Here is a 13082-nt window from a genome sequence, read left to right as displayed (position 1 = left end):
ATCACTTTATGAAATAATTATTGTTGGTGCCATCACACTTGCTCTCTTCTCTCTAACAACAGGTTTTTTAATATTCTTCTTTTTCAGAGATTTTATTATTCATACTCTTTCTTAAAGATTGTTAACTATGGTGTATTAACAGTTAATCCAAGCTCAGGCAACTGCCAGAGTGTATATTATTCTGGTTTCAGAGAAGAAGAATACAAAGCATACAATTAAAGGCAGCTTTCACGTTGGAAGTCAGTACCATTTCTCCATGGAAACACAAACTGCGTTATGTATACCAACAGAAGATGGAATTGATGTGTATGCACCTACACAATGGCCAAATCTGACACAAGTTGCAATATCAGAAGCCTTGAAAATTCCACAGCACAGGTAAATTAACCAACACAAACAATATTTTTACATAACATTTAAGAAATACACTCATATTTCCACCATTGTGCAAATGAAATAGATTTTAGTATCTGCAATGTTAACTTTTAAATTCATATGCTGCTTAATCATTAGCTTAGTCATATCAGTGGTGCACTGATCTCAGATAAGAGTAAAAAATACTTCAGTCCAATGCAATTCATTTTCTGGTTTTGTAAGAATCTGTGTGTTACATTGCTGTATGTTTATATTAGAATACAAATATTACACAAGGTAAGGTCTGAACTAAATTATAATTTATTTTCCTTTTCTTGTGCTTGTATGGAGCAATGAGATGAAGTGATGATCCCCTTTAAGGGAACATGCAGAACTTCATATACAGTGACAACATTGGAGATGATTCTTTTTCAGTTAACAACTGCATAAATTTTCAATATGAATTTTTATTACTAATTACACCTCTTTGTTGTTCATATAATTACATGACTTCTGTAGCATGAGTGCCTTTCATTTATCTGAAGTCACTTGGTAGAAACATCAAAAAACAAAATCAGAATGGCTGAACTAAAATTTTATCACAGCACATTTTCCCTTAAAAACATTTGATGTAGTTCCCTTATCTTATATTTCCATGTTATTTGTGTAATTATTTTTATAAACATTTGATAATGGAATAAAATTCTAAAGATTTATTCATATGGACTTCCCAGACACCATAATGACTGATCTGTACTTTAACTTAAAACTATCTACTGGTGCTGGAAAAGAATTAAAATAGTGTCCTTGGACAACATAAAATGCAATTATTTTTTCACTCAACATTACCTCCCAAATGCTTCATGATAAATAGACTCTACTCTAATTTCATTTATACAATTATTATCTTGCTTGTATCTTAATTCTGTCATTATGTATTTGTTATTGCCATTGAACATGAACATGATATTGTGATACAGATGCCTGAGGCAGTGGGAATGAGACAGATATGCTAAGTTCCAAAGGTTTTCAGCAGGGGAAATGGTTTGCAGCGGGGGAAAAAAACCATAGAAGCAGTGAACTGTTTCAGTGAGAAAATATTTACATCATTAGAAAAGAGAAATAAGATAACAGGAATGTTCTGCAACCTCACAGAGGCTTTTGATTCTGTAAACCATGCACTGCTTATTTATAAACTTGAGACATGTAGCATTAGCACCTGTACACTACAGTGGCTTAAATCCTACTTATCAAACAGAAAGCAAAGAGTTAGCATTTCCTTAAATGGCATATATTATTTTTCTGGCTGGAAAAAAAATATCTTGAGAGGTGTTTCACAAGGCTCCACATTAGGCCCAGTCCTATTTACCTTCTATGTTAATGAATTATCATTAAATATCAGCTCCTCATCAGTTCTGTTCAGAGATGACACTTCTTAGTTGAAGATCAAGATTCAGAAAAAATTGCCTAATCTGTGATCAGTGCCCTAAGTACCTTAGAAACTCGGTTTTAGCTAAATTGATTGGATCTAAACATATCCAAGCCTCACATGATGCAATTCAAAACCAAACAGTCAAAATGTGAGCAGATTTAGATTGTTCACAACAACCAAAATATAGAAGAAGTTGACTCTGTCAAATTCTTAGGTTTAAATGTAGATAAACATTTGAGCAGGCAGGCACACATTGAATACCTAGCAAACAAACTGACAAGTTTTGCATTTGCAGTCAAATATTATCAACTGCATCTGACATGCATACACAAAAAGTAGCATATACAAGCTACTTTGAATCTGTTATTAGGTAAGGTATTGTTTTTTGGGGTAACTTGACAAACATAGTGCAACTGCTAAAAATACAGAAAAAAGTCATTTGAAATATGTGCACTGCAAATCATAAATAATCAAGTCATCCATTATTTAGAAAACTTAAATATTAACTCTGCCATCCCTATACACATATGTCATTATTATATTTTTGTACATCAGATACAAATTGAGGGAACCCATTTTGTCCATCACATTACACTAGAAACAGAGAAAAATCTATGCTCCCCACCCAGCCCCTCAGACTGTATGTGCAGGGACTTCAATATATAGGAATGAAAATTTGAAATAAATTTAAGTGAACAAGTTGATATAGATGAATATCTAAGTCCACTTAAAAGAAAGCTATATGAGGTACTGACACAGAAATGTTTTTCTCAGTGGATGAAATCATGTAGGACAAACTGGAAATTTGAGCTGGATACAATGTGTCACATGTTCCAAGAAATATCCTTATAGTGTTGTTATTTCTTGTAGTGCTATTATTTATTAGTGTAAAAATCATTGTAAGTATGGTATAAATTTTTGACATATCTCCTGTTCACAAACCAAATGGATTGCTGATGTATGTCACAAGATGAATAAAACACAATACACAATTCACAAAATAATATTGCTTGTTCATATTTTTTCAGTATAAATGTCAATGTCAGAAGGGTTGGAGGTTGTTATGGATGTAAGATAACAAGAAACTCTCAGACAACTGCAGCTGGAGCTCTTGCAGCATATCTTCAGAAGAGACCTGTTCGCATCCATCTTCCCTTACAAAGGACAATGGAATCAATTGGAAAAAGATTTGATGTTGCTATAGATTATGAAGTAAGTTGCTTCTGCTTTATTTGAGCTACACATGACCAGATCTGTTGGAAATAAGAGTGCAATTTATAATAACAGGGACAGTAAACTATTTTGTTTTATCATGTAATGCAATTTTTTGAGAAACCCAGCCATTCAACCATTCACACACATTTTATAAATTCTAATTTGAAAAATTCAGTACAGATACACTAAGTGAGTGAGAGATTTTGCCAGTGGAGAGAGGCAGCTATCATAAAATACCCACAATTGTCAATAATTTTGGTGTGTGTGTGTTACGTTAAACATTAACTGTATCCTCACTTTGTACTTAAAGTGACTGCAGAAAAATAATTTTTTGACAGTCTCCAATTTTTACTGTGTTTTCATCATCAGCATCAGCTACTCATGCTTAACATACACAGCTGGATAATGGCATTCATTCAGCTGAATATGTGTCCTTGCCCCCTGTCCTTTTATTGATTTACAATCCTAATTGTCTTCCACTCCTGTTGTAATCTTTTGTTTTCTTGTCTCCTGGAAATTCCCAGTTCCCCCCCTGTAAAAATTCAGTTTTTGAATAGTTTTCACATTGCAATCCCATGACTCATTGCACTGAGACAAGATTGGCAATATACTATTATTGTAAACATTTACTCATTATTAATTTTTTTACAGTTGTCCTTGCAGTGTGTTGGTTGTGCATTATTTCAGATTCATTATATTTAATTTTCAGATCAGTTTTCAAATATTCTCTGATAAGTTCTTTCATTAGTTTAGAAGAGTATCTGCATTTTGAGTAAAGAGTGCAATCTCTTGCCAGAGTTGTGGATTGTGATTTCTGGATCAAGACATATAGGTACAGGTGTCTACCATCTAGGTGCAGTAATTTGTTATCAGTGGTGGATTCCTTATTTGTATGGAGGCTGGTCAGATCAACATCTTGTTTGAGACTGTAGATTTTATCCATTATGGGGTTGGTGTTATCAGGAAAGGATCTGGAGAAGGAAGGTGAAGCACTATTGGAGATGAGAAATGTTGCTACAAGCTGTGTAAGTGGGTGACAGTTATTATTAAAATTGAATAGAAGTATTGGTAGATCACATAACTAATGAGGAGGTGTTGAATAGAATTGGGGACAAGAGGAATTTGTGGCTCAACTTGACTAGAAGAAGGCATCAGTTGGTAGGACATGTTCTGAGGCATCAACGGATCACCAATTTAGTATTGGAGGGCAGCATGGAGGGTAAAAATTGTAAAGGGACACCAAGAGGTAAATACACTAGACAGATTCATAAGGATGTAGGTCTGAGTAGGTACTTGGAGATGAAGAAGCTTGCACAGGATAGAGCAGCATGGAAGGCTGCATCAAATCAGTCTCTGGACTGAAGACCACAACAGCAACAACATGAATTATAAGAGACAAAACTTTATGTGAGATTAGGGTCAGATTCCAACAATTCCTTTGGCCACATTATTCTAAGCTAGTCAGTGCTCTACATCTATGTCTACCTATATTATCAACAAATTTTCTGCACCCTTCCATTTTCTTACATCTCATTATTTCATCCCCCCTTTCAGACACATTTTAAATTGGGTATATAGGTCTCCCTGACACTGTTTTATCAGGGGATTACCTTTTCCACATTATCCTACCCAGTTCTCATCCCCTCCCACTTATCAAAGAGTGCAACATTCCTCATCCTGACCATCCTTAGGATGTAATTTTTGTGGTTCTGTAGTCCTATTTTATTCCTACCCTACCCTTCCAACCGTAGCCTTTTTCATTCCCTGCTCTTCATCCGTTGCACGCTCCCCCAGCCTGATACACACTAGATTATTGTGCACCCCAATCAGGTTACAGCATGAGGGAATGTAACTGTTTCTACATCAGTATGTTTGAAAAGGAACACAAGTATGCAAGCTGTACTATTATTTTCAAGTTCTTGTTTATGCTGCTATTGCTGCTCAGTGCTTGTGCTATATCATGACCAGTTGTTTTTATTTGAATCCTATTAGCATATGCTTAAAGCTAATTATTATATCCAAAGAACAAGTAATGTGATTTGAAACTGTCAATGCTTGTTAACATTAAAATTGTACACAAGTCACTTCCGACTACTCCTTGTTCTACTAATTTTCAATATTTTCTTCTGCACCTACAATTTTTGATACTTTTTATGCATAACACAGTATAAGGCTGGTCATCTGAATGAAAGGGATTGAAGCCATTTTGGATAATAATTTTTTTTGGTTAAGCCGTGAACATACTACAATATTTTGTGATGTACATATTTTTTAATGTTTTGAAAGTCAAATGAATTCAAAAACCTCTTTATAGGCTATGCTTAGGTTCTTCATAAAAGTTAAAATTACAGATTTAGGATTACAGTATGTTAATACACAGTATACTGCACTTCATAGTAACACAGCACAAAAATACACACACAATGAAAAGATACTGCTACCTGATTGTACTATTGTTTGCTGTGCAGCTTTGTTTAGACTGGTGAGTCAGTGGATGGGGAATCAACTCAAGGTCAGGTGTTCATTTCTCCTCACTAACTACAGCCGAGCACATTCACCTTGAATTGTTTCCATGAGTGCAGGTTTTTTCTTTAGTTGTGATTTTTGGAATTGTTTCAAAGAATCCATGGTTTGGGTGACCCAAGTTCAGTTAGCCAGGATTTACTGCATACAAATTGGTCCTCTTCCATAGCTGAGTGGTCAGCATGTACGTAAAAGACACAGTTTCAACTGCCAGCAGTCACTGCCAGCGTTTTTCCTTGCTGAGAGCAAAAGAACATTACAGTTCAGCCACATGATGCCAATTGAGCAGCTACTTGAGTGAGAGGTAGTGTCTCAAAGGTCTGGGAAGCTGAATAAGACCAGGAGAGTGATATGCTGAACCACATGCCACTTCATACAACATATAGATAATGCCAATGCCAGAAGATGACATGGAGGCCAGTCAGCACTGAATGATATGTCAGGATCAAAGTGTGAAGCTCATTAATTGGGTAGAAAAATGAATGTTATCTTAACAGCATCCTTGTAATGCATTTACTTCAAGGTGAAAAAGCTTACAACTATCATGTGCTGTGTAACAAAACGCACGAAGTGTTGTGGGACCAAGTAAACAGTTGCCATCCTTTCCATGTAAAACATTCCCACCCATATAGCCTTGGCATTTGAGGCAAATGTACAGAGCTATTACAAATGATTGAAGTGATTTCATAAATTCACTGTAGCTCCATTCATTGACATATGGTCACGACACACTACAGATATGTAGAAAAACTCATAAAGTTTTGTTCAGCTGAAGCCGCACTTCAGGTTTCTGCCGCCAGAGCGCTCGAGAGCGCAGTGAGACAAAATGGCGACAGGAGCCGAGAAAGCGTATGTCATGCTTGAAATGCACTCACATCAGTCAGTCATAACAGTGCAACGACACTTCAGGATGAAGTTCAACAAAGATCCACCAACTGCTAACTCCATTCGGCGATGGTATGCACAGTTTAAAGCTTCTGGATGCCTCTGTAAGGGGAAATCAACGGGTCGGCCTGCAGTGAGCGAAGAAACGGTTGAACACGTGCGGGCAAGTTTCACGCGTAGCCTGCGGAAAATTGGCTCATGCCACAACTGGAGACTGGCAGCACCAACTTCATCTTTCAAAAGGATTGTGCTCCACCGCACTTCCATCATGATGTTCGGCATTTCTTAAACAGGAGATTGGAAAACCGATGGATCGGTCGTGGTGGAGATCATGATCAGCAATTCATGTCATGGCCTCCACGCTCTCCCAACTTAACCCCATGTGATTTCTTTCTGTGGGGTTATGTGAAAGATTCAGTGTTTAAACCTACTCTACCAAGAAACGTGCCAGAACTGCAAGCTCGCATCAATGATGCTTTCGAACTCATTGATGGGGACATGCTGCGCCAAGTGTGGGAGGAACTTGATTATCAGCTTGATGTCTGCCGAATCACTAAAGGAGCACATATCAAACATTTGTGAATGCCTAAAAAAACTTTTTGAGTTTTTGTATGTGTGTTCAAAGCATTGTGAAAATATCTCAAATAATAAAGTTATTGTAGAGCTGTGAAATTGCTTTAATCATTTGTAATAACCCTGTATTTGCTCAGATGCAGACTCTTTACAGCAATACATCACCATTCTCACCTCATCCTTCACTGGATTTAATTAGGCCACCAGCCTAGATCAAAAGCAGATTTTCTGGGCCATCACATTCAATACTGGTACTGCTGATCCCTTCAAAAAACATCATAGGAGTACAATTCATGTCACTCAGTATTATTTTGGTCTTGAATGAATCAATCAGCTACATATTTAAGGCTATGACTTCCTAAAACCTCCAACTGGCAAAATATATGCTATCAAATAGAAAAATACCTGCAAAACAACATGTCATATACAGGGCTGTACATAAACACTGTTTGGCTTTATGTATTGGCATGACTACCACTAAGTTAGCAGTTAGTATGAATAAGCATAGGCAGATGTAACACACAATATTCCATGGCAGAACATGCTCTAGGCTACAACATGACAATCATGACCTCCGTGGCTGTTTCACTACATATGCCATCTGGATTCCTTACCCGGACACCTATTTCACAGAACTCTGCAGGAGGTAACTGGCATTGGAACTACTCACTACCACCTGGCTTTTATTTATGTTAATTTCCTTGGGCTCAATATTTCTTAGCTTTCTACATCTTTTATTCTCTGGACTGTCTATTCCCCCTCTCTGCTCATGCCTCCCCCCACCCATCTTCGCCTCCACTAACACATACAATACACTTAGTTTTCCTCTCTTATTAACTCCTGTACAATGTTTTGTCAATAATTTCTGTATTGTGCATTGCCCTATCTTCCACATTTAGGCTCTCAGGTTTTCAAATCATGTCTGGTGCAGACTCTAACAATCAGTCTTTCCTTCTCAAATAGTTTGGTAAGTCTCACCTGATCTGGGGCTCTAGCTGACTTTTCTAAGCTCTCGCCATTTCCTAAACCATGCCAATCCTTTTCCTTCCCCCCACTTGCTACTCCTTTAATGCTTCTGTCAGAAGAAAGAGCCACTTTCTCCAAAAACTTGCAGATTTCTATACCTGTATACATGTATTCTCCTGTTGCTGCTTGGTGAGTAGATTTTTTATCTATCCAGCTACATTATATTTTCAAAAATTGATTATTTTTGTTGATATGTGCTATCAGTATGCTCCTTATATAATAAACAGTGGCATTCAGGAAATTCAGTATAACTGGTGCATTGGCCAATAATTTAAAAAAGTTGATTTGCTGTTTGGTTGGCGATTGTCAAGTATATTTATCACTGGTTAATATTTAGAACTGTACTTTCAGCATCTACTTTCATGCAAAATATTAGTGCTTTCTCTTTTGTCTTAGGCTGGTGTTGATGATCAAGGCAACATCACATATGTTGAAGCCAACACATACCATAACAATGGCTCAGGCAGTAATGACCACACACCAGATGATTTTCTCATTCAGATGGCTAGCTGTTACAACAACAGTACATGGAAAGTTACATCTTACACTGTGAAAACTGATATTCCAGCTGCAACATGGTGTAGAGCACCAGGTTTGTCTGTATTTAATAGTAAATGTATTAGTAAATGTAATAGTAAAAGTATTAATTGTTTGTTTAAGATGCTCAAATTCTAATAAGAAATGATTGTAAAATAACTGAAAAAATTGTTGTCTAAAGTAATGCCATCTGGAAGTAAACTATCCTGGTGCTCACTGCTGGTGAAAAGCTCTTGATTTCCAGCAGGGTGACAATATCAAAATAGTTTAAAGTTTCAATACCTGTCATCATCTTCAGCATCAACACCCACTGAAGTATTACAGAATTTCGTACAATCACTTGGCTGGATACCCAAGAGCTTTTTATAAAAAGTAATGATAATCATTTTCAAAGACTTCTGGAAAGGGAGAACAGTAGATCCAAATTTGGATCTTATGCTTTTGTATCCTAATCTCATACCATCTGAGGAAACCAAATAGTCTCACAGATCAAGCCACTTTAAGTCTTCACTGCCACTTTCACAGTTTACATCGGCTAATTTCATTCCAGGTATACTTCACTGCATACTGAAATATGCATCCTAGAGTGAGTGCGTTGGCTGTAATTGCTCGTGAATCTTAAATAGTCTTGGCAATAGAACAACATCTTCACAGAAGTAAATAAAGTTGTCTGTGATCAGTTAAAAATGATTCATATAACTGCATTGTGCATTATCATAGGGATACAGAATTATATGTCTATTTTTTAGTACCCGGTGATGATAGTAGTCTTGCACCAGAGAGTTATGCATGTTGATTGTTTGTGTTTAGATGACAGTGGCCTTGCATGTGTGAGTTATTCATATGTGTGTGTGTGTGTGTGTTTTCTACACCTGACAAAGGAATTAGTCCAGTAGCTAATAATATCTTGCAGTCTTTTTTCAGTGTGCCTGTCTACCTCCAACCAGTCCTCTATGACATGAGTAGCAATCAATCATTTACATATTGTTGAGATTTATTTTCTGGTTACATATTCCAGCAAGATAATACTAGTCTGCATTTTTAGAGACATGCCCTCTTAAAATAAGCTACTGTCCTTTACAGTGTATTTATGTTGGAGGAATAATAAACCAAAGACATGAATGGTACATTAGTGTAACCTCACAATGTGAATAACTGTGTATGATTACAATATTAGAGAAGGAGATTTGCTACTCACCATATAGCAGAGATGCTGAGTTGCGATAGCCATAACAAAAAGATTCACACAAGTATAGTATGATTTCAATGGGAACAGGTATGCAGCAACATCTGATGATGAATGAGACCTATATCACATATCTGATTTGACGGTAATTATTGTGGAATCTGCTAAGTTAATTCAAAACATATTAAAAATTGATTTCAGTTCATTTTTGTGAAACAAAAAAATAATAGCTGCCTCACAGAGGGACACATGTTCAGAGCTTAGTGAATACAATGTGCAAGAATAAACAGTCATGGTTGGCTGCGTTTATGCCCTCATCTTACAATACTATGAAATTCGAAACTTTTCTTCCCATTTTGTGCTTATAATATCACAAAAAATATCTTTATCCAAAGAATGTCAAATTACGCAGATTAATCTGTCTTAATTATTAAGACAAAAACTTACAAGTCTTCTATCTTGTGAACATTTGCTGCTTTCGTTACCTTGTTTTTAGATTTTACACACACCAGTCCTGCTGGTGTCAATATTTCAATACTTATTGACTCCTAGTAACTCATCTTCAGAAATACTTATTTGACTTAATCACAGTAAACATAAGAAAACAGCTACTGATTTTTGATAGTAATAGTTCTATTGCAACGATTGTTTGCACCACTTTCAACATAACTGAAGCACATAAACACTGCAGCTAAGCAGTTGCTGAACTGAAACAGTTCCACATGAAACTCAGTTCTTTATGGTTTGTGGCCATAAAGTGCTTGACAGTCTAACAGGGACAAACAAATCAAGTAACTGCTATAAGCATAGTACAAAAGTCATCTGACAAGAAGATAAAAATAAATAAGTAAAAATGAATTATTTTAAGATGGAAAATGTACTTAGAATGTAATGTTGCGAGTTTAAATATTTCATGTTGTAATATGAAATTTTTACACCATCCAAAAATTATATCTGTGTGAATGATGAACTCAAAACTAGCTTAGCTTCCACTGCTTCACTCACATAGACTGTATGGTCTGCACATTTTTTTTATCCAAATTTTTATGTTGCTCACAATTTACAACATCATCTAAACTTTTCACACTAATTAAGAATGGTATCTTCTGAATGTCTTCTGACCAAAAAGTGATTCTGATGGTTGGAGTCACAGATTTTGTTAATCTTGCCTTTTAATTTTGGTGATTATATTTTCTTAGAAACTTTCATATTGTAACAAACATTTCTTTAGATGTCAATCACCAATTTTCATAGATTTTGCTTCAAAAATATTTTAATATATGAAATATTTTCATGAAAATTTTCACATCCTATTTCATCCCCTTAGGTATTAAAATTCCAATAACACTGAAACACACAATTCTTTTTGAATCCAACTGAGGAGCCAGATATGAATTTTCAGAGATTGTTTCAAAAATACTTTTGTAATGAAGTATTTCCATGGTAACTTTTGTCTCCAATTGTAACGCCTTAGAGGTTGGATTTCCATGAACACTGAAGCATGTTTATTTATTTTATTTTGTTTATGTATTTATAATTTTTTTTCTAGCCAAGAAGCCAAATACTAATTTTGACTTAGCTTTAAAAATCTTTCATAATTAAATATTTTTATATAAATCTTTATCCTCAATTTCACCCCCTTGGGAGTATAGTTTTGAAGAATCCCTTCATAAACAGTCTGCAGTAAAAGATCAACATCCTCTCCAAAATCCAAGCTTCTATCATTAATACACTCCTGGAAATTGAAATAAGAACACCGTGAATTCATTGTCCCAGGAAGGGGAAACTTTATTGACACATTCCTGGGGTCAGATACATCACATGATCACACTGACAGAACCACAGGCACATAGACACAGGCAACAGAGCATGCACAATGTCGGCACTAGTACAGTGTATATCCACCTTTCGCAGCAATGCAGGCTGCTATTCTCCCATGGACACGATCGTAGAGATGCTGGATGTAATCCTGTGGAACGACTTGCCATGCCGTTTCCACCTGGCGCCTCAGTTGGACCAGCATTCGTGCTGGACATGCAGACCGCGTGAGACGACGCTTCATCCAGTCCCAAACATGCTCAATGGGGGACAGATCTGGAGATCTTGCTGGCCAGGATAGTTGACTTACACCTTCTAGAGCACGTTGGGTGGCACGGGATACATGCGGACGTGCATTGTCCTGTTGGAACAGCAAGTTCCCTTGCCGGTCTAGGAATGGTAGAACGATGGGTTCGATGACGGTTTGGATGTACCGTGCACTATTCAGTGTCTCCTCGATGATCACCAGTGATGTACGGCCAGTGTAGGAGATCGCTCCCCACACCATGATGCCGGGTGTTGGCCCTGTGTGCCTCGGTCGTATGCGGTCCTGATTGTGGCGCTCACCTGCACGGCGCCAAACACGCATACGACCATCATTGGCACCAAGGCAGAAGCGACTCTCATCGCTGAAGACGACACATCTCCATTCGTCCCTCCATTCACGCCTGTCGCGACACCACTGGAGGCGGGCTGCACGATGTTGGGGCGTGAGCGGAAGACGGCCTAACGGTGTGCGGGACCGTAGCCCAGCTTCATGGAGACGGTTACAAATGGTCCTCGCCGATACCCCAGGAGCAACAGTGTCCCTAATTTGCTGGGAAGTGGCAGTGCTTTCCCCTACGGCACTGCGTAGGATCCTACGGTCTTGGCGTGCATCCGTGCGTCGCTGCGGTCCGGTCCCAGGTCGACGGGCACGTGCACCTTCCGCCGACCACTGGCGACAACATCGATGTACTGTGGAGACCTCACGCCCCACGTGTTGAGCAATTTGGGGGTACGTCCACCCGGCCTCCCGCATGCCCACTATATGCCCTCGCTCAAAGTCCGTCAACTGCACATACGGTTCACGTCCACGCTGTCGCGGCATGCTACCAGTGTTAAAGACTGCGATGGAGCTCCGTATGCCACGGCAAACTGGCTGACACTGACGGCGGCGGTGCACAAATGCTGCGCAGCTAGCGCCATTCAACGGCCAACACCGCGGTTCCTGGTGTGTCCGCTGTGCCGTGCGTGTGATCATTGCTTGTACAGCCCTCTCGCAGTGTCCGGAGCAAGTATGGTGGGTCTGACACACCGGTGTCAATGTGTTCTTTTTTCCATTTCCAGGAGTGTATATCACAGCCAGTAATATTTCAACCATAATCTTAAGGATATAACTATTTTGAGAACCAGATCTTCTATAAAAAATAAAGGAAAAAGAAGGGATAGGACTAGCAGTAGCATAAAATACCTCACTTGACAAATATAACATATATAACTCATATCTCAAACTTCAGTTGAGTTGTATAGGTTAACTGCAGTACAGGATAC

The 13082-nt window shown here is 37.8% G+C and overlaps 1 protein-coding gene across 1 annotated transcript in view; it reads left to right on the top strand.

Moving 5' to 3' along the window:
• LOC126100961 (uncharacterized) overlaps window positions 1-13082 on the top strand; it is a 239951-nt gene that overhangs the window by 172228 nt on the left and 54641 nt on the right. The window contains exons 16-18 of the mRNA XM_049911623.1: window positions 192-378; window positions 2815-2998; window positions 8405-8600. Coding sequence (XP_049767580.1) covers window positions 192-378; window positions 2815-2998; window positions 8405-8600 — 567 coding nt within the window. The remainder of the gene's footprint in view (window positions 1-191; window positions 379-2814; window positions 2999-8404; window positions 8601-13082) is intronic.

This window comes from Schistocerca cancellata, chromosome 9 (genome assembly GCF_023864275.1).
Source record: "Schistocerca cancellata isolate TAMUIC-IGC-003103 chromosome 9, iqSchCanc2.1, whole genome shotgun sequence".
NCBI classification, from domain to species: domain Eukaryota; kingdom Metazoa; phylum Arthropoda; class Insecta; order Orthoptera; family Acrididae; genus Schistocerca; species Schistocerca cancellata.
This window is presented reverse-complemented; position numbering and strand designations above follow the sequence as displayed.